This window comes from Crotalus tigris, unplaced genomic scaffold (genome assembly GCF_016545835.1).
Source record: "Crotalus tigris isolate CLP2741 ecotype Arizona unplaced genomic scaffold, ASM1654583v1 scf7180000020351.1464749751:1500972, whole genome shotgun sequence".
Taxonomy (NCBI): Eukaryota; Metazoa; Chordata; class Lepidosauria; order Squamata; family Viperidae; genus Crotalus; species Crotalus tigris.
In genome coordinates this window covers 1,447,501-1,474,558 of record NW_024097980.1, presented here as the reverse complement: position 1 = coordinate 1,474,558, position 27,058 = coordinate 1,447,501, and the positions used below count along the sequence as shown (strand labels likewise).

General features: G+C 42.7%; 1 protein-coding gene across 2 annotated transcripts in view; it reads left to right on the top strand.

Moving 5' to 3' along the window:
- The window catches only part of DGKH (diacylglycerol kinase eta), a 60,599-nt gene that overhangs the window by 621 nt on the left and 32,920 nt on the right, over positions 1 to 27,058 (top strand). For both annotated transcript variants that reach the window (XM_039366709.1, XM_039366708.1), the window contains exons 2-10: positions 3,975 to 4,055; positions 12,882 to 12,986; positions 13,293 to 13,425; positions 15,988 to 16,094; positions 18,074 to 18,199; positions 22,959 to 23,061; positions 25,099 to 25,261; positions 26,049 to 26,157; positions 26,874 to 27,013. In XM_039366709.1, the coding sequence (XP_039222643.1) occupies positions 3,975 to 4,055; positions 12,882 to 12,986; positions 13,293 to 13,425; positions 15,988 to 16,094; positions 18,074 to 18,199; positions 22,959 to 23,061; positions 25,099 to 25,261; positions 26,049 to 26,157; positions 26,874 to 27,013 (1,067 nt within the window). The remainder of the gene's footprint in view (positions 1 to 3,974; positions 4,056 to 12,881; positions 12,987 to 13,292; positions 13,426 to 15,987; positions 16,095 to 18,073; positions 18,200 to 22,958; positions 23,062 to 25,098; positions 25,262 to 26,048; positions 26,158 to 26,873; positions 27,014 to 27,058) is intronic.

Below are 27,058 nucleotides of genomic sequence, written 5' to 3'. Positions count from 1 at the left end.
TTAAGCTCTGCTATTAGCTCAAGGTGCAGATGGACACGAGATGCTTAAAATCAACAAGAAGGAAACTGAATGAGTTCGAGAATTTATCTTCCTGGGATCCAAAATTGTTCACAACGGCCATTCTACACCTGAAATCCAACGCAGGATAACGTTAGGCTGCATTGCAAGGGTGAAACCTGAATAAGATTTGGAAAAGCAGAGATACTGATTTAAATTTTTTTTAAAAAGCAGGCTAATTAGAGCAATGGTCTTCCTTATAATGATGTCTGGGTGTGAGAACTGGACGCTAAGAATAGCTGGTCGAAGAAGAATTGAACAGTGCTGCTGGCGTAAATTATTGTGTCTCCCGTGGGCACTCAGAGCAAAGCAACAGAGAGGTGCTGAATTGTGTAAAACCAGACACATCCCTGGAAACCCAAATCACAAGACTACGTCTGATTTACTTGGGCCGTGTCATGCATGCAAATTCATTGGAGAAGACAATGGGGCTAGGAATGGTTAGTGGAACAAGAAGAAGGGGCAAGCCAAGAACAAGCTGGCTTAATAACACCCAAACTGATACGAAAAGGAATATCCGAACAACTAAAAGAAGCGAAAGTCCACGATCTGGATAGAGAGGACTGCTGTGTTGAAAGAATAGTCAAAGAGGCCATCTATATGAACACTGAACAGTCCTCTTTCAATGGTGGGGGGATACGACACCACCCTTCTCTTGTCTACAACCTACTCCAGGGGTAGACAACCTTGGCTCTTTGATGACTTGTGGACTTCAACTCCCAGAATTCCTCAGCCAGGTACGCTGGCTGAGGAATTCTGGGAGTTGAAGTCCACAAGTCATCAAAGAGCCAAGGTGGCCTACCCCTGACCTAGTCCTTTCAGAAGCTCCAAGAAGGCTCCACACCCATTTGCGCCACTCAGGTGGCCCCGAGGGTGCAGATGAACCTCCAAGTGGTCTCAACGACTCTCAGGAAGAGTACTAACGACCAGAGGACTTGCAAGGAATATAAATCTTTCCATCCTCCACCCTTCAGTCAGAACTGAAGAAGCTTCTTGGATGAGAAGCCAAACGTCTCCAAGAAAGTCCAGTTGACTTTTGAAAAAGCACTTTTGGGACCACCGTGAGCTGGATCGTCTGAGAATCTCCAGAGACATTGAAGGTGTCACCTCGTCTGGGTGGCAGCAGACTCCAGGATGGAGATCCCAAGTCGGAGACTTTCACAGCAAGAAGAGCTTGGAAACTCTGTGAAAGTCCCTCATCTTCTCCTTGATTTGGGTTTTAAAAACAAGCCAAGCAGGCTGGTTCAGAATGAGCTCTAAACCTCTAGGCCAAGGGTAGGCAACCTTGGCTCTTTTATGACTTATGGACTTCAACTCCCAGAATTCCTGAGCCAGCCACACTGAGGGAAAAGGGAGAGGTTTCCAAGCTGAGCCAGGCTGGCTCAGGAATTCTGGGAGTTGAAGTCCACGAGTCATGAAGGGGGCCATAATTCCCCCATGCTGGCTCAGGAATTCTGGGAGTTGAAGTCCGCCAGTCATGAGGGGGCCATAGTTCCCCCATGCTGGCTCAGGAATTCTGGGAGTTGAAGTCCACGAGTCATAAAAGAGCCAAGGTTGCCCACCCCTGCTCTAGGCTTTCTTTAATGTGAAGCAGAAATCAAAATACCTCACTAAACACTGTGGGATAACAATGATCTTCTGCATGGCCACTACAGACTTCGGCCAAGTCCACTTTTAAGATTTGGCGATCAGACCTTAACCCAGGTAGTTCTCGCCTCCCGACCACAATGGAGCCCAAAATTTATGTTGCCAAGAAAGACAGTTATGAGGTGAATTTTGACCCGTTTTACGATCTTTCTAGCCACCGTTGTGAAGGGAATCCCTTTAGCCCAGGGGTCTTCAAGCTTGGCCCTTTTATGTCTTGTGGACTTCAACTCCCAGAATTCCTCAGCCAGGCACGCTGGCTGAGGAATTCTGGGAGTTGAAGTCCACAAGTCATAAAAGGGTCATAGTTCCCTCATGCTGGCTGAGGGATTCTGGGAGTTGAAGTCCACAAGTCATAAAAGGGCCAAGTTTGAAGACCTCTGCTTCAGCTGTTAAGTTAGGAACACCGTTGTTAAGTGAATCCGGCTTCCCTGTTGACTTTGCTTGTCAGAAGGTCGCAAAAGGGGATCACGTGAGCCCCCCGGGACAGTGCGACCGTCATAAATATGAGTCAGTCGCCGGGCATCTGAATTTCGATCACGTGACCGTGGGGATGCTACAACAGCCGAAAGTGTGGATAATGGCGATAACACCATTTTTCCCCCACTGCTGTTGTAACTTTGAACGGTCACTAAATGAATTCAAGTAAGTAGAGGACTAGCAGAATGAAGGATCTGGATGGTCATTCTCTTAAACTTGTTCTTCCCGATTCCTGCTAGAAAGGAATGCAAGAAAAAGAAGAAAGGAACCGTTTCTAATCCTCTAAATGTGAAATTATCGTTATGTCTTATGCTCTAGGCCAGGGGTAGGCAACCTTGGCCCCTTCATGACTGGTGGACTTCAACTCCCAGAATTCCTCAGCCAGCCATGCTGAGGGGAAAGGGAGAGGTTTCCAAGCTGAGCCAGGCAGGCTCAGGAATTCTGGGAGTTGAAGTCCACAAGCCATGAAGGGGGCCATAGTTCCCCCATGCTGGCTCAGGAATTCTGGGAGTTGAAGTCCACCAGTCATAAAAGAGCCAAGGTGGCCTACCCCTGCTCTAGAGCAGCGGTTCTCAACCTATGGGTCGCGACCCCATTTGGGGTCGAACGATCATTTTGCGGGGGTCGCCAAACAACGCGATCCACCATTTTTCCCCCGCAGGGGGCGCCGCCGCACATGCGCGCTGCGCATGGGGGCGCCACCGCGCATGCGCGCCGTGCATGTGGGCGCCACCGCGCATGCGTGCCGCACATGGGGGTGCCACCGCGCATGCGCGCCGCGTCCGTGTGACGGGGGTCGCCGTCACACAAACGTTGAGAACCGCTGCTCTAGAGAGATCCTTACAGTTTAATAGAAATAAATCCATTTGCAGAGGAATCAGTGTTTATATTCATATTTCACCAGATATTTGAGGGATCTCCCATAGATTTTAATTAGGCTGGTTGTTCTGGGATATATGAAAAGCTTTAAGTCACTGGGGAACCCGATGCACGTCACAACATGTTTATTCATAAGGGCAGATTTTGAATAATACATAAGGATAATGAGGTAAAGAGGCAGAGCTTAGACATCTTAACTTCCTTTCTTTTTTTTCTTTAAAAAAAAAAAGAACTCAGCATTTTACCTAATTCATGTTCCTAGACTTCTTCACGGGTTCAGCCTGTCGGTTTAGGTGCTGTGATATTTTTTTTCCCATTAAAAAAAAAGCAGGAGAATGGACGCTTAAAGTCTCAAATTTAGCAGAAATGGCTAAGATTTCTGCTTATTTGAAGGATCATTCACAAGAAAGATACATTCCGGTTTGGAGAAGATGGATAGATTATATTCAGGATAAATATGGGACTAAAAAGTTCCATTTACTTTATCAGTAAATTTTAGAGTATTATTATTATTATTAATAGTTTACTATAGTGGAATTTTTATTAGTTTTATTATTATTTTTAGCATTAATATTGTTTAACAATTTGGATATTGTATTGTTCAAGAATTAGGATATTAACTTGTTTATATTATTATGCTTATTTTTAATTTGTTTATTTTTATGTTAAAGGGGAGTTAAAGCGCATTATGGACTGGGTTATTTACATAGTTGGTTAATGTTAGTTAGAGTATGATTATTATATTTGTTACCCTGTACTCAGCTCTGGGAAGTGGGGGAGGGAGAGGGTTTTTTTTTAGGGTGGGTGGGTTTTGGGGTGTATATTGTAACTTTTATAAAACTTTTCAAAAAAAAAAAAAGCAGGAGAAAATTAACGAGAAAAGCTGACTTGCCTCTCTGTCTTTCTTCCCACAGTCCTTAATATTCGATGAGGTTGACCTGTCAGATGCCAGCGTGGCTGAATCGAGCACAAAAAATGTCAACAACAGCTTCACGGTAGGTGACGTGTACACTTGAGGGCTCCTGAGCGGCCGCCGACAGCTTTGAAATTTCGATTTTTGCTCGGAGAGCAGGGAGGAGAGAAAGAAAGTCAACTGAAGAATATATTGGAATGAAAATTCTTCAGAAAGCCTTGGAAACATGGCAGGTTATGCCCACCCAAGTCTGTTTGGGCTAAAATACAATACAGGAAGTCCTCGTCTTACAACAGTCCCATTTAGTGACCGTTCAAAGTTACAACGGCACTGAAAAAAGGGACTTAGGACTATTTTTCACCTGACGGGCATTGTGGCCTCCTCAAGGTCACGTGATCCAAATTCAAATGCTTGGCAACTGGCATGTACTTACGACAGTTGCCAGGGTCCCTAAGGTCATGTGATCCCTTTTCATGATCTTCTGACAAGCAAAGTCGAGGGCAACCTGTAATAACAAACCACTCAAATTGTGTATTCGTTGCGGTAAAGGATTATTAATACAATTAATATCCTACAAGGATTAGGACATTTCCTCTCTGCTTACAGAATTGGCGTTGCTTTAGCTCAGGGGTCTTCAAACTTGGCCCTTTGATGACTTGTGGACTTCAACTCCCAGAATTCCTCAGCCAGCCTGAGGGAACTGTGACCCTTTTATGACTTGTGGACTTCAACTCCCAGAATTCCTCAGCCAGCGTGGCTGGCTGAGGAATTCTGGGAGTTGAAGTCCACAAGTCATCAAAGGGCCAAGTTGGAAGACCCCTGTCTTAAATCTAACCAACAAAATGGAGGCTGGCTGAGGAATTCTGAGAGTTGAAGTCCACAAGTCATCAAAGGGCCAAGTTGGAAGACCCCTGTCTTAAATCTAACCAACAAAATGGAGGCTGGCTGAGGAATTCTGAGAGTTGAAGTCCACAAGTCATCAAAGGGCCAAGTTGGAAGACCCCTGTCTTAAATCTAACCAACAAAATGGAGGCTGGCTGAGGAATTCTGGGAGTTGAAGTCCACAAGTCATCAAAGGGCCAAGTTGGAAGACCCCTGTCTTAAATCTAACCAACAAAATGGAGGCTGGCTGAGGAATTCTGGGAGTTGAAGTCCACAAGTCATCAAAGGGCCAAGTTTGAAGACCTCTGTCTTAAATCTAACAAACAAAATGGAGGCTGGCTGAGGAATTCTGGGAGTTGAAGTCCACAAGTCATCAAAGGGCCAGGTTTGAAGACCCCTGCTTTAGCTTGTTGTCCATAGACACAATACCGTTCCTGTCCGTTGTTTAGCTGCATTTTCCAGAATTCAAGTTCCAACAGAATCCTTATGTTCAAACTGAGGAGGAGTAGAAAGGAATGTAAAGAAAATGGAGGAAGTAGACAGTTCCTAATCCTCTAAGTCAGTGTTTCCCAAAGTTGACAATTTTAAGGCATGAGGACTTCAACTCCCAGAATTCCACAGCCAGCAACGCTGGCTGTGGAATTCTGGGAGTTGAAGTCCACATGCCTTAAAATTGTCAACTTTGGGAAACACTGCTCTAAGTGCATACTTAACTGCATGCCTTAGGCCCTTCCCCCCCCCCCCCCGTGATTTGATGCAAACGTTGGTTTGCGGAAGGAAAAAGCAGAGTAGAAGAAAGTTCTTTCAGATGTGTCCACAAGGTATGGTCCAAAAAAACAGGTTGCAGCCATGTGAACAAATTCACACCGGTCTTTTACGTGGGATATTCTTGGAAAGCTTTTAGTTGTTCCACTGAAGTCAGCCCGTAATGAAAAGGCCGAGCACAATGAAACAAGCTTCCCTTCTCTGCGTACAATCCTTTGCGGTGCGGAGAGCTGGGTTGTTTTTGTGTGTGTGTGTGTTATTTTTTTTACCTCTTTCGTAACTGGGAGCAATTTAATGAGGGATGGGGCTCTCCTGCGGCTAGGTGAGCCTTCTGTAAAGGTGACTCTACATTTGTTGTTCAAAAGCAACCGATTTTGCAGCCTCCCAGGGGTGTTTGGTTCGAAAAAGCCATTGTCTCTGGGCTCACCCACGCCTTATCGCCAAAATCTGGTGCTCTCCCCGGTTAAATATTGGATTGCATGAAATAATAGTCCTTTTCCTCGTTCAGCATCCGTGAAAGAGGGCCGTTTTACCTGCCTCGTGAAAGTACAGCCCTTCTGTTCTTCGTTTGATCAGATAACGCACAAAATCTCCCGGCTGGTCTTTTACGAAGCCGGTCCTGTTTCCATTGACGAATTCTCCGGCTTCTGTTGCTTCACCTTTTACCTTTTTTAAATTTTTTATTTTTTATTTTGCTCTGCCAACAGCTTTGTTGTTTCGTTCTGGGCACCTGGGAAAAGTACAGCTGCCTTTTCTTAGCTCTTAAAGCACAGGTTGGGGAACCCCGGCCCCCTTTATGACTTGTGGACTTCAACAAGAGCCGAGGTGGTGCAGCAGTTAGGGTGCAGTACTGCAGGCCACTTTAGCTGACTGTGTTCAGCAGGTCAGCGGTTCAAATCTCACCGGCTCAAGGTTGACTCAGCCTTCCATCCTTCCGGGGTAGGTAAAATGAGGACCCAGATGGTTGGGGGCAATGTAAATATATATATACACATTGCTTACTGGTGTACACTGCTTAGAGAGTGCTTGCACTTAAAGCGGTATATAAGTCTCATAAATAAATAAATAAATAAACAAACTCCCAAGATTCTTAGAACGAAGGAGAAATTTCCTGACAGTTGGAACAATTAACCAGCGGAACGACTTGCCTCCAGAAGTTGTGCATGCTCCAACCCTGGAGGTTTTTAAGAAGAGACTGGACAGCCATTTGTCTGAAATGGGATAGGGTTTCCTGCCTGAGCACGGGGTTGGACTAGATGACCTCCAAGGTCCCTTTCAACTCTTCTCTTCTCTTCTCTTCTCTTCTCTTCTCTTCTCTTCTCTTCTCTTCTCTTCTCTTCTCTTCTCTTCCCTTCCCTTCCCTTCCCTTCCCTTCCCCTGTCCTCTACCATTCCATTCCATTCCATTCCACATTTTCTATTCTAATCCATTCCGTTCTATTCCATTCCACATTTTCCATTCCATTCCTATTAAGGAATTCTGGGAGTTGAAGTCCACAAGTCATAAAGGGGCCCTAGTTCCCCACCCCTGAGCAAGTACAGATACTGCTCAGGTTACAACAGTTCGTTTAGGGATTGTTCGAATTTACAACTGCAATGAAAAGATTGACTTATGAGTTATGATTGTCTTTCACACTTAACAACCATTGCAGCATCCCGATGGTCACGTGATCAGAATTCAGACATTCAGCAACTGACTCATATTTACGATGGTCACAGTGTCCCAGGGTCATGCAATTTCTTTTCTGCAACCTTTCTCTGGTTGTGCAAATTATACCCCGCATAATAATAATAATAATAATAATAATAATAATAATAATAATAATGATGATGATGATGATGATGATGATGATGATGATGATGTTGGAAGGGACCTCGGAGGTCATTTAGTCCAACCCCCTGCTCAGGCAGGAAACCCTATACCATTTCAGACAAATGGCTGTCCAGCCTCTTCTTAAAAATTTCCAAGGTCGAGGGTGAGTGGGTGGGTGAGTGGGTGGGTAATGATAATATAGTCATGGTAAATGCTTGGGCATTTCCCCTATGCTGCGTTCATGTGTGTGAGAGGGAGGAGAGGGGAGGAAGGAGTAGGGAGGAAGTAGGATGGTTAGAGGAGATGGGGAGGGGAAGAGAGTAGGAGGGGAGGAGAGAAAGAGGAGGGAAGTAGGGAAGGTTTAGAGAGGGTGGACGCAGCCTGGGGGGAATGAGCAGGCGGTACCAATGGTTAATTGTATTTTGTATGAATAAATGGGAAATAAACACTTTTTAATAATAATAATAATAATAAAATGAGCACTTAAAAAAAAAATTTCCAGGGTTGGAGCATTCACTGCTTCTGGAGGCAGGTGGTTCCACTGGTTAGTTGTTCTCACTGTCAAAACCCTTTCTTAAAGCAACTATTGATAGCGCAATCTTTCCCAGAATTGGCTCTGTTGGCTGTAGACAACGCCCAGGCCTGTTACGTGGGACTGTTAAGCCAAGATCACCTCTTGTACTTTCTTATCTGATTGTTGGACGGGAGATCCCGAGATGAATATCTCAAGGTGGCCCACTGGGTGCTCCCTCCTCCCATTTTTCCCCAAACAATGCTTTGAGTTAAATAGGGCGGAGGGAGAGAGAGAGAGAGAGAGAGAGAGAGAGAGAGAGAGAGAGAGAGAGAGAGAGAGAGAGAGAGAGAGAGAGACAGACAGACAGACAGACAGAGACAGAGAAATGAGAGAGAGAGAGAGAGAGAGAGAGAGAGAGAGAGAGAGAGAGAGATCTGAGGTCACTTTATGAGTTTCTGTGGAGCTAGATGGCTTCATTTCGTCAACATACTTATTTGCCGAAGTCCAGTGGTGGGATTCAAATACGTCAACAACTGGTTCTCTACATGGATGCCACTTCCGGAAGTCCATTCTGGGCCTGCTGGACATCAAAAGATTAGCTACCGGGTACGAACCGGCTGAATCCCAGCACTGACGAAGTCTTAACCCAAGTCCTCCTGGTGGGCTTGTTTTCGACACTTGGATGCAGCTGAAGAAGGAACTTAATAATATGTAAGTAAAGGAGAGCAGAACAATTAACCAGGGGAACCACCTGCCTCCAGAAGCGGTGAATGCTCCAACACTGGAAGTTTTTAAGAAGAGACTGGACAGCCATTGGTCCGAAATGGGGTAGGGTTTCCTGCCTGAGCAGGGGTTTGGACTAGATAATCTCCAAGGTCCCTTCCAACTTTATTATTAGTAGTATTAATATTATTATTAGTATTAGTATTATTATGGATCATTGCACAGTTAGCCAGATGTTCAGACTGGATTTGGCATTTTGTCTACCTATCGAGTCCTTCCCAAGGACCTGGGGTAGGCAGATGAGGAGGTTTGATCTCGTCGCAGGATGGAAGCAGTTCCTAGTAAGGCCGCCTTTTGCAATTGACTAATAGCAAATTTGTCAATGCCAATGGTGTTCAAGTTGTTTGCTCAGTTGTTTTGGATTGCACCCAAGGGAGCCTATGACTATTGGTACTACCCTTGCTGCTTTTTTGCCACAGTCTTTCTATTCTATTTGTAGGTCTTTGTATTTTGTTATCTTCACAGTTCTTTTCTCTTATATTCTGCGTCTCCAGGCAATGCCACGTGCGACTATCCAGACCTTTTTGGTCTTTCTTATCGACAATTGTTAAGTCTGGGGTGTTATGTTGAGGTGCTTGTCTGTTTTGAATTCTGAGTCCCAGAGCCGTTTAATTTTATCATTTCCTATGACTTTTCTCTATTTTATGATTCCCACCAGTTTTTGCTTACAGGCAAATGATATTTTTTGCAGATCTTCCAATGCACCATTGTGCTACTTGTATGTCGCTGCTTGTGAATCAGTCTGTGCAATCTTCTTGCAACAGCTTACCAAGTGGTCCACTGTTTCTTCAGCTTTTGCATAGGCGGCACTTACTGTCTGTTGCTGTCTTCTCATTTTGACTTTGTATGCATTTTTGCCTTAAGGCTTGTTCTTGTGCAGCCAGAATTAGTCCCTCGTCTCTGCTTCAATTTTCCTGCTCATTAGCCATTGCCAGGTTTTATTATTATCTGCTTTCCAGCTATTTTTTTCATGTATTGGCAATGTAGGCTTTGTACTTCCCAGGCCTTATCTGTTCTTCATTTGGTCTTCTGAGGCCAGTTTGGTTCTCTCCATTCGTTTAGTAAGCCTTCTGATATACTAAATTTCAGTGCATCTTCATCATTGTTCTTCAGATATTCTTCCAAAGCCATTTTTTCTTCTTCAACCATCTGATGTACTTGTAGCATTCCACGCCCACCTATTTGCTTGGTAGATAAAGTCTGTCAATGTCACTGCATGGATGAAGGGTGTGATTCATTGTCATTATTTTTCTGGTCTTCCTATCCATTGCTTTTAGTTCTGCTTGAATCCAGTCCACTATTCCAGCTGTGTACCTAATGACTGGGATTGCCCAGGTGTTGATTGCCTTTATTGTATTTCCTCCATTGAGTTTGGATTTTAAGATTTTCTTCACTCTCTTGATGTATTCACTTCTAATCTTTTTCTTGACTTCAGTGTGCTTGATGTTGTCAATATTATTATTGTCAATATTATTATTATTATTATTATTATTATTATTATTATTATTATTATTATTATTATTATTATTATTCTGCCTTTCTGTCTGTTTTCCTTTCTTTCACTCTCTTTTCCCTGAACGCAACAGATGTTTAACTGGGAATCTGATTTAGTTGAGCTGACGGATCAACTCCACCTTCCCCTCAATTCTTCCAAGAATCCCAAGAAAGGTGCTTTTTCCAAAAAGCAACTGAACTTTCTTGAGGGTTTTTTTCCTCCCTTGAAAACGTTTCGTTTCTCACCTAAGAAGCCTCTTCAGTTCAGTTCTTCAGTTCAGAACCGAAGAAGCTTCTCGGGATGAGAAGCAAAAGGTTTTCAAAGAAAAAAAAAAACAAGAAAATTCAGTTGCTTTTCGGGGGAAAAAAAAAACCTCCTTTGGGACAACCTGGATGATTGAGAATCTCCACAGACCATTAAGATACTTTTAGCTAATACTACTACTACTACTAACAACGACGACAATAACAATAACAACATGATTATTTTCCACTTAGTGGTTTATTTGGACATTTTATTGGGTCTTTCTAGAAGAAAGTTGGAGGGGTAGAAAACAGCGTAGCTGACGGGAAGCGATGATATTTTGTGCCTGATCATGCTTCCTGCAACTTTGCAAAGAGGCAACGGTTGCTTTGAAAACAACGTTGCTGCTTTAAAAGAGATGCACAAAACCTTCCAGTTGATGGCCAAGAATCTGTTTTGAAGGCTTCATGATTTGGTTTGATCACAGTGTGAATAATTGAGTCAATTATCCAGTTTATTTCTTCTGTTCTGTTCTGTTCCCTTCCCTTCTTATTCTATTCTATTCTATTCTATTCTATTCTATTCTATTCTATTCTATTCTATTCTGTTCTGTTCTGTTCTGTTCTGTTCTGTTCTGTTCTGTTCTATTCTATTCTATTCTATTCTATTCTATTCTATTCTATTCTATCCTATCCTATCCTATCCTATCCTATCCTATCCTATCCTATCCTATCCTATTCCATTCTATTCCATTCCATTATTCTATTCTATTCTATTCTATTCTATTCTATTCTATTCTATTCTATTCTATTCTATTCTATTCTATTCTATTCCATTCCATTCCATTCCATTCCATTCCATTCCATTCCATTCCATTCTGTTTCCATTCTGTTTCCATTCCATTCCATATTTTCTATTCTATTCTATTCTATTCTATTCTATTCTATTCTATTCTATTCTATTCTATTCTATTCTATTCTATTCTATTCTATTATTTTTATTCCATTCCATTCTATTCCATTCCATTCTATTCCATTCCATTATTTCTTCCAACTCAGAGCAAGAAATACAGTTTGGCAGCCTAATAGATAGATAGATAGATAGATAGATAGATAGATAGATAGAGAGAGAGAGAGAGATGATAGCTATGATAGATAGATGATATAGATAGATAGATAGATAGATAGATAGATAGATAGATAGATAGATAGAGACAGACGGACAGACAGACAGACAGGATAGATGATAGATAGAGAGATAGAGCAATAGTGAGATAGATAACCTTTATTGTCATTTTTTATTGTGGGCACAATGGTACAAATTAAAAATGAAGTTTAGTTGCTTGTTCATTTGCCGACGTTCAGGAAAAGGATACTAAGGGTGTGAAGGGGGCAGGAAAGAGAAAGACGGAAAAAGATCCTTCTGTTTAGTTTATATTAAAATGCTCGGGAGTTTCTGCTGTTTCCACGTGACTCTTGGGCTGTGTGTGTGTGTGTGTGTGTGTGTGTGTGTGTGTGTGTGTGTGTGTACTGAGTGAGCTTGCCTGATGTGTTAGTGCCATTTGTGGAGAGAAGCGAAGACTGAACACACTGCCAAAAAGACAGGGTAAATTGTGGCCAGGAAGATCTTCTAATTTTGCAAGATGCTAAACCAGGTTTATCAAATAGGCAACGCTCTAGTGGATCTTTACATGGAATTGAGATTCTGGAATTGCGTTCTGCTGATGTTAATAGATTATAGCATCATTTAAGCTTTCCAAAATGATGTCTCCGGAAAGGTAAAAAATATAGCAGGCGATGCATTTAGCCAGGATGGAAAAAGTATGTTCTCTGCTTCGTGTTCTGAACTTGTTGCTTCCCAGAAGTCAGAGGTGTATATTGTTCGTCTTCGTTTTAATAATCCTGAAGAATTTCAGACCAAGGGATATTCAAATTTAAGATTTGGCAGGGCGACCCATCTGAACGGGAATGTTCGTCAACTCAGATAATTGACAGCCTTCCCTCTGTCACGCTGTGCTGTGTTTTGCTTAGCACGACAATCTCTGGTTACCCAAAATCCTTAGATAATTGTATGCTTGTCAAATGCAGGATATCAAGAAAGATTGATCTCTCCCAACCCTCGTTACTCCTTTATAAAACTACAGACGTGTTTTAAAACACACCCGTAGAACATTCTGATATTTTTTTCCCCCTCTGGGCGTGTACAAATCTAGTGCTGGCAAAGTCAATGATTGTGTTCTGAAATGTACAACAACGAAAGCTTTTTTTGAGTATTGTGGCTGCTGGTTTAATTTGCTCTTACGACGGCGATAAAGGGGAACGTTCTCCTTTATGTGTCGGAGAAAAGGACGTTTCCTTATTTTTTATGTTCCATTTGGGTCTGCCTTCCCTTTAGCAATTGGCAATCCTTTTCAGATAATCACCCCATTCAGGAGACTGATATTGTGTGCAGAGAACAGAAAAGAGATGGAAGACTGGATTACTTCGTTGAAGTCGGTCCAGTCCCGAGAACATTACGAGGTAAGCTGAACGGGCCTTTGGGACCGCTGTTTTATTTTTTTAAAGAATAATTCAGGATTCTCCCTTTATTAAGATGCAAAAAACAGGAAGGAAAATGTTTGTGTTCTTAATAAACGCACGAAGACTGAGCTGAGGTTTATATTTAGCCTGTTCTTTCTTTTTTCTTTTTTGCTTCAAAAGAATGAATGTCTTATTTTTTTTTTTGTGGGGGGGGGTTGCTCAAAAGAGGAACTTCTCCAAAATGTGGTGATGGTAACCCTGGCGCATCGTGCATGTGGCAATCTGTCTTTTAACTTTTTTTACTAGGCGGCCCAGTTTAACGTGGAGCACTTTTCAGGGATGCACAACTGGTATGCTTGTTCCCACGCGAGGCCCACTTTTTGCAACGTCTGCCGCGAAAGCCTCTCCGGAGTTACTTCCCACGGTTTGTCTTGCGAAGGTAATAGTTTAGCCCTAAAAGGCAGAGTTAAGAGTCCCTTTGCTTAAATAGAGCGGTAATTTCTGCTGGCTTGTGTCAGTTCAGCGTCTTTCTTTCTAGCCTGGACAATTCAGCCGTGCTTTCACTCATCGGTTAGTGAATCTGCCTTTTCCGAGAATGGATTGCCGTTTGCTGATCTGTGGGCGTGCGATGGGTCACGGGAGATCCTTGACTTGCGACTGGGGTGTTGGTTGTAAGTCGCTGTAGTTGTAAGTTGAGGCATCTCAATGGCTGGTTTGGACTGTTCAGCCCATCGGAGAAATGGTGGCCTTGCAGCTTCAACGCGACCGTTGGCTGCAATCGCTCAGATTTGTTCTGCTTTTTGGATAAGAACAAAATTCACACGACATGTTCGAACCTGACAGGTCCCAGCAATTTGTTTTATTTCTTTTTTGCATGGAGCATGAGAAGGAAGAGAACCTGCAGTAGCTGGGGTCAGGACTTTGATTAAATGTGGGTCATGTATAGAATAGAATAGAATAGAATAGAATAGAATAGAATAGAATAGAATGGAATGGAATGGAATGGAACGGAACGGGACGGGACGGGACGGGACGGGACGGGATGGGATGGGATGGGATGGGATGGGGTGGAATGGAATGCAACAGAATAGAAAATATGGAATGGAATAGAATGGAATGGAATAGAATAGGATGGGATGGGATGAGATGGGATGGGATGGGGCGGAATGGAACGGAACGCAACAGAATAGAAAATATGGAATGGAATAGAATAGAATGGAATGGAATGGAATGGAATAGGATGGGATGGGATGAGATGGGATGGGATGGGGTGGGGTGGGGTGGGGCGGAATGGAACGGAACGCAACAGAATAGAAAATATGGAATGGAATGGAATAGAATGGAATGGAATAGGATGGGATGGGATGGGATGGGATGGGACGGGATGGAGCAGAATGGAACGGAACAGAACAGAATAGAAAATATGGAATGGAATGGAATACCATTTCTGACAGATGTCAGTCCAGTCTCTTCTTAAAATCCTCCAGTGATGAAGCTCCCACAAGTTCTCAAGGCCAGCTGTTCCACTGGTTCATTGTTCTCACAATTAGGAAGTTTCTCCTTAAATGAGTACCTTGATTCATTCCATGTACAATTCTTGGATTCCATTTGCAGGGTTTTTTTAAACCCGGTTATCCATGTTATTGGAAACTAAATAACACACTCGGGGGATCCCCAGGTGACTGTTAATGCTTGCTGACAAGTTAAACTATAAGTCCCAGGATTTGGATCTTGTCAGATTAATGTTTTTGCTTTTCTTTCTTTGGAACCAACAAAGGCATTTGGAGAGACAGCTGTTCTTGGAAAGCCACCAGCTCAAAACTTCTGGGATGCTGAATCGCCCGCTTGCAAGCAACAGGCGTTCATTGTGATAAATAATAATTATCAGGGACTTGGCTAAGGTCTGAAGTGGTTTTCAGCCCTTGTTTATGTAAGAGTGCAGATGCTATGCATCTTGGCTTCATAAGGTGTCTTACAAAGAGACCGCCTAGCAGCCTCACTTGTGTGTGTACGTGTGTATGAGGAGGATCATAATGCCTCCACGGGACTGAATAGATCAGGTATCAGAGGGAAGGATGAGAAGCAATGGTTGGAAGCTGATCAAAGAGAGAAGCAATCTGGAATTAAGGAGAATCTTCCTAACAGTGAGGACAATCAACCAGTGGAACAGAAGTTGCCATCAGAAGTGGTGGGTGCTCCATCACTGGAGGTTTTTAAGAAGAGACTGGACATTCACTAGTCTGAGATGGTATAGGGGCTGGACTAGAAGACCTCCAAGGTCCTTTCCAGCTTCTGTTCTACTCTATTCTGTTCTGTTCTGTTCTGCTCCACCCCGTCGCAATCTATTCTATTCTATTCTATTCTATTCTATTCTATTCTATTCTATTCTATTCTATTCTATTCTATTCTATTCTATTCTATTCTATTCTATTCTATTCTATTCTATTTTCCAGGATCTATTCTATTCTATTCTGTTCTGTTCCGTTCCGTTCTGTCCCATTCCGTTCCATTCCATTCTATTCTATATTCTCTTCTATTCTGTATTCTCTTCTCTTCTCTTCCCTTCCATCCCATCCCATCCCATCCCATCCCATCCCATCCCATTCTATTCTATATTCTCTTCTATTCTGCATTCTCTTCTCTTCTCTTCCCATCCCATCCCATCCCATCCCATCCCATCCCATCCCATCCCATCCCATCCTATTCTATTCTATTCTATTCTATTCTATTCTATTCTATTCTATTCTATTCTATTCTATTCTACCTTCTCTTCTCTTCTCTTCTCTTCTCTTCTCTTCTCTTCTCTTCTCTTCTCTTCTATTCTATTCTATTCTATTCTATTCTACATTCTCTTCTCTTCTCTTCACCTTTGGTGAAGGTTGGAAGCAAATCCTTCTTCCTAAATGGGTATTTGGTTAAGATGGATTTTGTGACACGAAGAAATAACGTTTTCAGGAATCTATCTATGTTTCTTTTTTAAAGTTCATTTCCTTTTTCCTAGTATGCAAGTTCAAGGCTCACAAAAGGTGTGCCGTTCGGGCCATAAATAATTGCAAATGGACAACATTGACTTCAATTGGAAGAGATATCATTGAGGATGAAGATGGTGTAAGTCTTTGCAACATGCATGCTTCAGTTTTTTGTTGAAAAACAATTGGCTGTAATAACAATTAGGCAGGGTGGGTTGTAGCTAGCGGTGGGCCCTGTCTAGCAAACATGTTTTTAGCACATGATGTCCTATTGAATTCAGGATGTAACTCTATCACCAAGAAGACCTTGGACTATTTTCAAGTAGGCCCCAGGGAGTTACAGATTTCTTTCCGGCAAGCTTGGAGGTGTCTATAATAGCTTCATTCACAGCTGCAGAAAATGGCCAGATTTTAGGACCAATAGGCCACCTGGTCTTCCAGTTGTGAAGAAAGAACACTAGTGGCCAAGGGTTGAGAATGAGAAGCTGTACAATGCCACTGGTGAAATGTTGAGGGTGTCTGTTCAGCTTCTTAAGAAATACAGTAGCTCTTCTTTCAGGCATCTTTGAAGTGTTGTGGAAATCCTTGGGATCATCCTCATCTTCAACCTCATCCTGCATCTTCATTCTCAACCTCATCCTCATCCTCATCTTCATCTTCATCCTCATTCTCACTCTCAACTTCAGTCTCAACCTCAACCTAAACATCATTTTCATCCTCATCCTCACCCTTATCCTCAACCTCAACTTCAACTTCAGCATCATTTTTATCCTCAACCTCAACCTCAGCCTTAATATCATTTCCACCCTCACCCCAACCTCAATCTCAACCTCAATCTCAACCTTATCCTCAACCTCAGCTTCAACTTCAGCATCATTTTTATCCTCACTTTCATCCTCAACCTCAGTTTCAACCTCAGCCTTAATTTCACTCATCTTCATCCTCATTCTCAACCTCAACCTCATTCTCATCCTCAACCTCAACCTCAGTCTCATCCTCAACCTCAACCTCAGTTTCAACCTCATCCTCACCCTAACCCTCAATTTCATTGTCACCCTCAACCTCAATCTCATCCTCATCCTCAACCTCAACCTCATCCTCATCTTCATCCTCATCATCATCCTCATCCTCATCTTCTTCCTCATCCTCATCCTCAACTTCAACCTCATCCTCATCTTCATCCTCATCCTCATCCTCAACCTCAACCTCAGTTTCAACCTCATCCTCAGCTTAACCCTCAATCTCATTGTTACCCTCATCCTCAACCTCAACCTCAGTTCAACCTCCTCCTTGTCCTCATCATCATCCTCATCTTCATCAGTTTGCACCCCACATTCTTTTTTGTACAACTCAAGGCTGAGTACATGGTGATCCTGCCTCCTCTTTCCCCCAGTGAGATTGGTTGAGCCAAGGGACCCTGAATGACCTCAAGTCACCCAGATTTCATGTCTAAGGGTGGACTAGAAGTTATAATCCTCTTGGTTTCTAGCTCATTGCACTCATATGGCTCCTTTTACTCTTTGGAACATGAGGATGGCCTCAATCAAGGAAAAACACTGGGATAAAGTCCCTTGTGAGTGAGTGGACCTCTTCAAATCAGAGCGTCAACATCCAGCTCGAGAATCCAAATAAAACTCCAGATTGATTTTGTTTCTGAAAATCTTACTATTTATTGAATACGCTGCTTGGTGATGTCGAAGCAAAACTAACTCTGAGGTTCCCACACTGATTACTAGACTTAAACAATCATTTTCCCAGCCAAACCCCCAACGTCTTACATCATTCACATCATGAAGTCCACTTTGTGATGGGAACCATCTGCTTCAAATCCACACCTGTTCTGATGTCCTTGACAAGGCTTCAGGCTCCTGCTGTCTGCAGCTGAATCAAAGAGGTTTCATTCCTCCATTTAACCCAGTTGAAAGTAACACCTCCCACCCTCTTAATGTAAAGGAAAGTTGAAACGCAAAGTTTCATCCTGGATCAAAAGCTGACCCAGAGTAGTTTGAAAATGGACCAACCAATTCCCCACTCTAGGAATGAGACTGAAGTCAAAAGGGATGGAAGTTGAACTTTCTTACTTCTCCTCTCATTGACTCCAATCAACCTCCCCTCCAGGTAGCCATGCCTCATCAGTGGCTAGAAGGCAACCTTCCGGTCAGCGCCAGATGTGCTGTGTGTGACAAAACCTGTGGCAGTGTTCTCCGCCTGCAAGATTGGAAGTGCCTTTGGTGCAAGACACTGGTAAGTGTGGGCCGTGCTTTTGTGAAGATGTTCTCCTGGACTGGGACAAGAAGCTGACCATAAAGCATGGACAGTGGTGGTGGTGGTGATAAAAGAATCACGGTGCTTGTGTGTTTGAACCTTTTTAGGTGCATCGACAACACATACACGACAGGACTGGGGCTCTAGTGGGCTTGTTTGTGACTGCGGGGGGTCTTTGATGCTTTGGGTTTCCTTGCAGACGTTTCATTACCCAGCTGGGTAGCACCATCAGTGTTTGGGACCATAATCGCGACTGCTTTCACCCTCCAGTTCATTAAGTCCTAGTGGACAATCCCTTAAAGAGGAGCCAGCCGTGTGCTGCAGTTGCCAAAAAAGCCAACACAGTGCTGGGCTGCATTAACAGAGGGGCAGAATCAAGATGAGGTGAAGTGTTAATGCCACTTTACAATGCCTTGGTAAGGCCAAACTTGGAATCCTGCATCCAGTTTTGGTCACCACGATGTAAAAAAGATGTTCAGACTCTAGAAAGAGTACAGAGAAGAGCAACAAAGGTGATCAGGGGATTGGAGGCCAAAACATATAAGGAACGGTTGCAGGAATTGGGTATGTCTAGTTTAACGAAGAGAAGGACAAGGGGGGACATGATAGTAGTCTTCCAGTATCTCAGGGGCTGCCCCAAAGAAGAGGGAGTCAAGCTATTTTCCAAAGTGCCTGAAGGCAGGACAAGAAGCAACGGATGGAATCTAATCAAGGAGAGAAGCAACCTAGAACTAAGGAGAAACTTCTTGACAGTTAGAACAATTAACCAGTGGAACAACCTGCCTCCAGAAGCAGTGAACGCCCCAACACTGGAAGTTTTTAAGAAGAAACTAGACAGCCATTTGTCCGAAATGGTATAGGGTTTCCTGCCTGAGCAGGGGGTTGGACTAGATAACCTCCAAGATCCCTCCCAACTTTATTATTATTATGGATCATCGCACAGTCAGCCAGATGTTCAGACTGGATTTGGCATTTTTGTCTACCTATCGAGTCCTTACCCAGGACCTGGGATAGGCAGATGTGGATGTTTGATGGTATTACAGATATCGTTGCAGGATGGAAGCAGTTCCTAGTAAGGCCGCCTTTTGCAATTGACTAATGGCGAATTTGTCAATGCCGATGATGGTGTTCAAGTGGTGCTCCAGTTGTTTTGGGATTGCACCCAAGAAGCCTATGACTATTGGTACTACCCTTGCTTGCCTTTGCCACAGTCTTTCTATTTCTATTTGTAGGTCTTTGTATTTTGTTATCTTCTCCAGTTCTTTCTCATCTATTCTGTGTCTCCAGGCACTGCCACGTCCACTATCCAGACTTTTTTGTCTTTCTTATTGACAATTATTATTATTATTATTAGGACCTCCTGTCATTAGGGAGTTTCAAATCAAAGCATAGATTTCTCTAAAGCTGTCCACTTCCTTAAAAATCCACTACGTTATCCATTTTGCCCTTTGTGTTAATGGCACAGAGGTGAAAGTGAATTGACTGCAATAACGCATGTTTCCAGATCGCATTGAGGATTCATTTGTGGTTGGTAGGAACCTACTACTTACTGCTTAAGTTACAGCGACTTAAAATGTACAGGTAGCCCTCAAGGTACGACTGCAATCGACCCCCCAGAGTTTCGGTTGCTAAGCGAGACATCTGTTAAGGGAGTTTTGCCCCACTTTACGACCTTTCTCACCACGGTTGTAAATGAATCACTGCAATTGTTAAGTCAGTAACACGGGGTTCTTAAGGGAATCCATCTTCCCCCATTGACTTTGCTGGTCAGAAGGTTGCAAAAGTGACCCCGGGACTTTGCAACTGTCATAAGTACATGCCAGTTGCCAAGCATTTGAATTTTGATCACGTGACCGTGGGGATGCTGCAACGGTTGTAAATGTTAAAAAGCACTTTTTCCAGTGCTATTGTAACTTGGAACGGTCACTAAAGGAGTGGTTGTTAAGTCAAGACTGCCTTTATTTATTTATGAGGAATTGCTCTCATCAACTCATTGGCTCTTACGGTGCATCTCTCAGTTGATTCCCTGTCTTTTTGAAGAAATTGTTTATGACAACCATTTAATAAAGAAAATAGCCAAAGAAACTCTGGATGAATCTTCAGCTATTATAATAAGCTATTTATTTAGAACTTGGATGCAAAGCTACCAGCCCTAGCGGTTGCTTCCCAGCTTGTCAGCTGCCTGATTCCCTTTTAAGTTTCTGTGCCATTCCTGATAGTTAACCTAATTAGTTTAATTTCATTTCATTTCATTTAATTCCATATCGGCTTGATTTATAATTTTAGCCATGTTTTCGTCCCCCGGATAAAACCAAACAGCTCACCTAATTAAAAGTAATCAGACCATGAAGCATAAACAAATGGATCTGCAACCTGAAATTTCGTTTTAATAAGACGTCTGTTTTCTCCTTCATATGCTTTTATTCCTTTTGAAAATCAAAAGATGCATGATAAGCAGCTGTCTCCTCTACGTACCCACTGAATTATGGACAAATAGTGCTTTTCTTATGGCGCATGGTGGACCTTGTCAATGGTTTTTTTTTTTAAAAAAGATTGTTTTGACGGGTCTGTTAAAACGGTCTTTATGTATCTTGTCTTTTGTACTTCTGCGATAGGTCAAAAGGTGTAAACTTAGCAAGAGTTTGAAGTTACTCGTTAGAGAAGTTCTGTTGATGATTCCACGCATTTGGTTTCAGCCATTTCACCCTGGCCCTTTTCATAATACAGTACACTGTGGTCTTTCAGTTACAAGGGAACTTTGTCCCTCCCTCTAATAATTATTTTGATTTCTCCCACCCAGGAATTCCTGCAAGCCCACCAAGATTCTCCTGTTTTTTTTTTTTTTTTGAGAGCAAAGATGCATTTTGCTACATACAATTTGAACATAGAAGTCCAGTCTGAACTGGGTAAAAACAGCTTCAGATCAAAAAACCAGCTTGCTTGTTTTCTTGCAGGTGTCTCATTACCCAAACTAGGTAACATCATCAGTGCTAGAAGGGAGGAGGAGGAGGAGTAGTAGTATGGGGTCCTTGGTGCTCTCTGAGCTCGGCTGTTTTTTTTGCAGACGTTTCATTACCCAACTAGGTAACATCATCAGTGCTAGAAAGGAGTTGAGGAGGAGAGGAGGAGGAGGAGGAGGAGGAGGAGGAGGGGAGGAGGAGGAGAGGAGGAGGAGGGGGGGAATAGGAGGAATGGGGCATCCTTGCTGCTCTCTGAGCATGCTTGTTTTCTTGCAGGCATTTCATTAGCCAAACTAAGTAACTTCATCGGTGCCAGAAGGGTGGGGGGTATACAGAGAGGAGGGGGAAGCAAGCTCAGAGAGCACCAGGGACTCCACAGTTGTTCTCCTCCTCCTCCTCTCTGCAAATTTGTCTCCTTACTAGCTCTGATGATGTTCCCTAGTTGGGTCATGAAAGGTCTGCAAGAAAACAAGCAAGCTCAGAGAGCACCAAGGACCCCACAGTCCTCTTCCTTCCTCCTCCTCCTCCTCCTCCTCCTCCTCCTCCTCCTCCTCCTCCTCCTCCTCCTCCTCCTCCTCCTCCACCTCCACCACCACCACCACTACTTCCTCTCTGCAAACTCCTCTCCATTCTAGCACTGATGATGTTCTCTAGTTGGGTCATGAAATGTCTGCAAGAAAGCCCCCAAGCTCAGAGAGCACCAAGGACCCCACAGTCCTCTTCCTTCCTCTCCTCCTCTTCCTTCCTCTCCTCCTCCTCCTCCTCCTCCTCCTCCTCCTCCTCTCTCTGTATACTTACTAGCATTGATTGTTACCTAGTTGGGTAATGAAACATCTGCAAGAAACAACCAAGCTCAGAGAGCAACAAGGACCCCACAGTCGTCGTCGTCGTCGTTGTCCTCCTCCTCCTCCTCCTCCTCCCTGTATACCCCCCACCCTTCTAGCACCAATGAAGTTACCTAGTCCGGCTCACAAAACGCTTGCAAGAAAACAAGGAGGGCTGGAAGATGCATTTTTCATTCCAGGCCAATCTGGGGGTTCCAGGGCTGCAGATGGAGCTTCTCTGGGGCCGGGTGAACCCTCTCCGTGACCCCCAAAACATAGCCACGTTTCCTGTCTCCAAAGTTCCCGAGTTCAATCTCTGTCCCCAGAGAAGGCTGCACGCAGGTGCAAAACCCCACATGGGAAGTTTGAGCAGGCTACACAAAGAGCAGTTCTCCCCCCCCCCAGAAAACAGTTTATTTTGTTTTGGGGCAAATATTAATCATCTGAAGCAAAACCAGGCGATCTGTCAAGCTCAAATGTGGAGCCTTGGATTTGCTCCTTGGCAAAATCCAGAGGCACGGCTCGGGCCTTCTGGCTCAGTCGTTAAATTAATCAAATGATTATTCACAATTTAATCATGCACGACTCTCAGATGTTAGTTTGGAAACTGCTTTACAGCTAGTCCTCGGCTTACAGCAGTTCCCTTAGTGACAATGTGAAGTTAACAACAGCACTGAAAACAGTTTTTCGCACTTACGACCGTCGCACGTGATCGAAATTCAGAGGCTTGGCAACTGACTTGTATTTACGACGGTTGCAGTGTCCCGGGGTCCTGTGACTCCCTTTTGTGACCTTCTGACAAGCGAAGTCAAGCCGGATTCACTTAACAACAGAACTTTTGGGGTCAGTGGTGGTCATTGAATTGAGGACTGCCTGTTTTCAGATTTGCCTTTTTGCCATCAAATCGCCTTTTTAATAATCCACGGCGCCTCCATTTTATGAACCCCTTTCCAGGTGCATACAGCTTGCAGAGACTCGTATCCGCGCAAGTGTCCGCTGGGCCAGTGCAAAGTCTCAATTATTCCGCCCACGGCACTGAACAGCATAGATTCGGATGGTATGTATGTTAACATGGCAAATGTATGATGTATGTAACATGCATGGTGTGTGCTGCATGAGTGCATACCACCTGTAACGTGGATAATGGTACAGGACAGTTTGCAAGACACCAGAAAGGAGATGGAAGCAATTCAAGCAGAATGTGAATGTCTTAGTACTTTATAGCATAGAATAGAATAGAATAGAATAGAATAGAATAGAATAGAATAGAATAGAATAGAATAGAATAGAATAGAATAGAATAGAATAGAATAGAATAGAATAGGAATAGAATAGAGTAGAGTAGAAAGAATAGAATAGAATAGAAATAGAAGAATGAAGAATAGAATAGAGTAGAATAGAATAGAATAGAACAGAAGTGAATAGAGTAGAGTAGAATAGAATAGAACAGAAGAATAAAGAATAGAATAGAATAGAACAGAAGAATGAATAGAATAGAGTAAAATAGAATAGAACAGAATAGAACAAAAGAATAAAGAATAGAATAGAACAGAAGAATGAATAGAATAGAGTAGAGAGAATAGAATAGAACAGAAGAATAAAGAATAGAATAGAATAGAATAGAATAGAACAGAAGAATGACTAGAATAGAGTAGAATAGAATAGAATAGAATAGAATAGAGTAGAATAGAACAGAACAGAACAGAAGAATGAAGAATAGAATAGAATAGGAATAGGAATAGAATAGAATAGGAATAGAATAGAACAGAAGAATGAATAGAATAGAGTAGAGTAGAATAAATAGAATAGAAATAGAAGAATGAAGAATAGAATAGAATAGAATAGAATAGAATAGAATAGAATAGAATAGAATAGAATAGAATAGGATAATAGAGTTGGAAGGTCATCTAGTCCAACCCCCTGCTCCGGCAGGGAACCCTATTCCATTTCAGACAAATGGCTGTCCAGTCTCTTCTTGAAAACTTCCAGTGTTGGAGCATTCACCGCTTCTGGAGGCAGGTTGTTCCACTGGTTAATTGTTCTCACTGTCAGGAAGTTTCTCCTTAGTTCCAGGTTGCTTCTCTCCTTGATCAGTTTCCAGCCATTGCTTCTTGTCCTACCTTGGAGAATAGCTTGACTCCCTCTTCTTTATGGCAGCCCCTCAGATATTGGAACACTGCCAGCATGTCCTTCTTTTCACTCAACTAGACATTAAACTAGGAAGACAATTTCTTGCTGATTTCCATGCAAATTAATGTAAGAGAACTAATGACACTTAAAATACACGCACCCAGATTCATGCTTCTAATTAGGTTTCAATTTCTATAGACCCTGGCAGATTGCCATAAATTCAAACACAGAAATGCATTTTCTATGTTCTAAAACATATTGGCCTTTGCCGATGAAAAGCAAAGAATTTTAGCACCTCTTTATAAAGTCTTGGTAAGAGCACACTTGGAACACTGCATCCAGCTTTGGTATATATACATACATATATATAATGTTGAGACTTTGGAAAAAGCACAGAGAAGAGCAACCAAGATGATCAGGGGACTGGAGGCTAAAACATATGAAGAACAGTTGCTAGAAATGGGTAGGTCTAGTAGTTTAATGAAGAGAAGGACGAGGGGGGACATGATAGCAGCCTTCCAATATCTCAGGGGCTGCCCCAAAGAAGAGGGAGTCAAGCTATTCTCCAAAGTGCCTGAAGGCAGGACTAGAAGCAACAGGTGCAACTAATCAAGGAGAGAAGCAACCTAGAACGAAGGAGAAACTTCCTGACGGTTAGAACAATTAACCAGTGGAACTACCTGCCTCCAGAAATTGTAGGTGCTCCAACACTGGAGACTTTTAAGAAGAGATTGGACAGCCATCTTGTCTGAAATGGTATAGGGTCTCCTGCTTGAGCAGGGGGTTGGACTAGAAGACCTCTAAGGTCCCTTCCAACTCTTGCTATCCCGTTCTCTGAGGCTATTTGTAAGAATCCTCCATCCTGTAGTCCAAAATTGTCTCCCCAATTCATTAAGAACCTCTTGATTGTAACTGCTGGAGATAGGAAAGGAGTTTTAGCTGGTTGATATTATTTTATTTCCAGGTTTCTGGAAAGCGACCTGTCCACCCACGTGCGCCAGTCCTCTGCTGGTTTTTGTGAATTCAAAGAGCGGAGACAATCAGGGCGTGAAATTCCTTCGGCGCTTCAAGCAGTCGCTAAACCCAGCTCAGGTCTTCGATTTAATGAACGGGGGGCCTCATTTAGGGTAACCTGGTTTATTTGCTATCCAGGGTTATTTGGGAAAGGAATGAAAAGCGGATGAGCAGAAATGCACGGTCGGATCATTTGAGAGACACGGAGTCCACAGCCTCGAGACTAGAGGGTTGATTCCCAACCTTGGCAATGTGAAAGGAAATCTGGATTTCAACTCCCAGAATTCCCCCCTTCTGGCTGGGGAATTCTGGGAGTTGAAGTCCATGCATCTTCAAGTTGCCAAGTTTGAAAAACGCTGCTCTGGATTCTTCTCCGGGGGCGAACAATTCATATTATTTCTCTTCCCCAAAAATCACAGACGTCACACACCAGGCATCCTGCGTTTTGCCATCCCTTTTCTGATTAAAAACTTTGGTAAATGGAATTCCCTTACAGTCGTAAGTGTGAAAAATGGTCCTGTCCCTTTTTTCAGTGCCGTTGTAACTTTGAACGGTCACAAAACAAGTTGAGGGCTCTCTGTAATCCCGACCTTGGATTCCTAGTTTGTTTTCTTCACTGGGCTGATATCTGTTTCTCATTTCCTCCTGTCATTTGTTCGATCTAAACGTTTCTGCTTAATAACATCTATTATTAATATGTATTATTAATATATTCTTAATAATATATTCTTTTGGGGGTTCTCAGTACTATTTGAATATGATTTTAAAGGCGCTGGTTTTTTTTGCCTAGAAAGTTCTCCAACGCTTTGTTCCCAACACAGTTGACTTTCAGGGTTATGAGATTCTCCGGCTAAGAGGATGGATTCGAATACAGAACACGCCTTCTCCTTTTTTTTTCAGTTTGCGGTTATTTCAGAAGTTTGACAATTTTCGAATCCTGGTGTGCGGAGGAGATGGCAGCGTTGGCTGGGTGTTGTCCGAAATTGATAAGCTCAACCTACACAAACAGGCGAGTGTCTTGTTTCTTTCTCCTAAAGAGAAGTGAAGGCAGCTTTGTTTTTAAAAAACTAGGAAAGAAAAAAAGAACATGTCATCATTATAATTAAACATTGTCATAGAGTTTAACAGTAGTTAAGGTTAAACAGGATAATTTTTATTATTTTATTTTATTATTGTATTGTATTGTATTGTATTGTATTGCATTACATTGTATTGTATTATTTTATTTTATTATTTTTATTGTATTTTATTGTATTTTATTTTTTTATTTTATTTTATTTTATTTTATTGTTTTATTTTTATTTTATTTTATTTTATTTTATTTTATTTATTATTTTATTATTTCATGACTTAAGGTGAGACTAGAACTCCCAGTCTCCCGGTGATTAGTCCAAAGTCACCCAACTGCCTTTCATGGCTAAGGCAGGACTAGAACTCCCAATTTCCTGGTGATTGGCCATAGGTCACTCATCTGGCTTTCATAGGTAAGGTGGGACTAGAAGTCCCAGTCTCCTGGTGATTGGTTCAAAGTCACCCATCTGGCTTTCATAGATAAGGTGGCACTAGAACTCCCAGTCTCCTGGTGATTCGTCCAAACTTACCCAGTGGGCTTTCATGGCTAAGGCAAGACTCGAACTCACGGCCTCCTGCTTTCTAGCCTGGCGCCTAGAGCAAACGGACTCTCAAAAAGCGAATCCCAAATCTCAAATTTTGCGTTCCTTTCAGTGTCATTTGGGAGTGTTGCCACTTGGGACGGGAAATGACCTTGCCCGGGTCCTCGGCTGGGGGGGTTCCTGCGACGATGACACACAACTGCCTCAAATCTTAGAAAAGTTGGAACGAGCCAGCACCAAAATGTTAGACAGGTAAGGGAGCTCCTTCCTCGTTTTTGTTTTGTTTTGTTGTTAGTT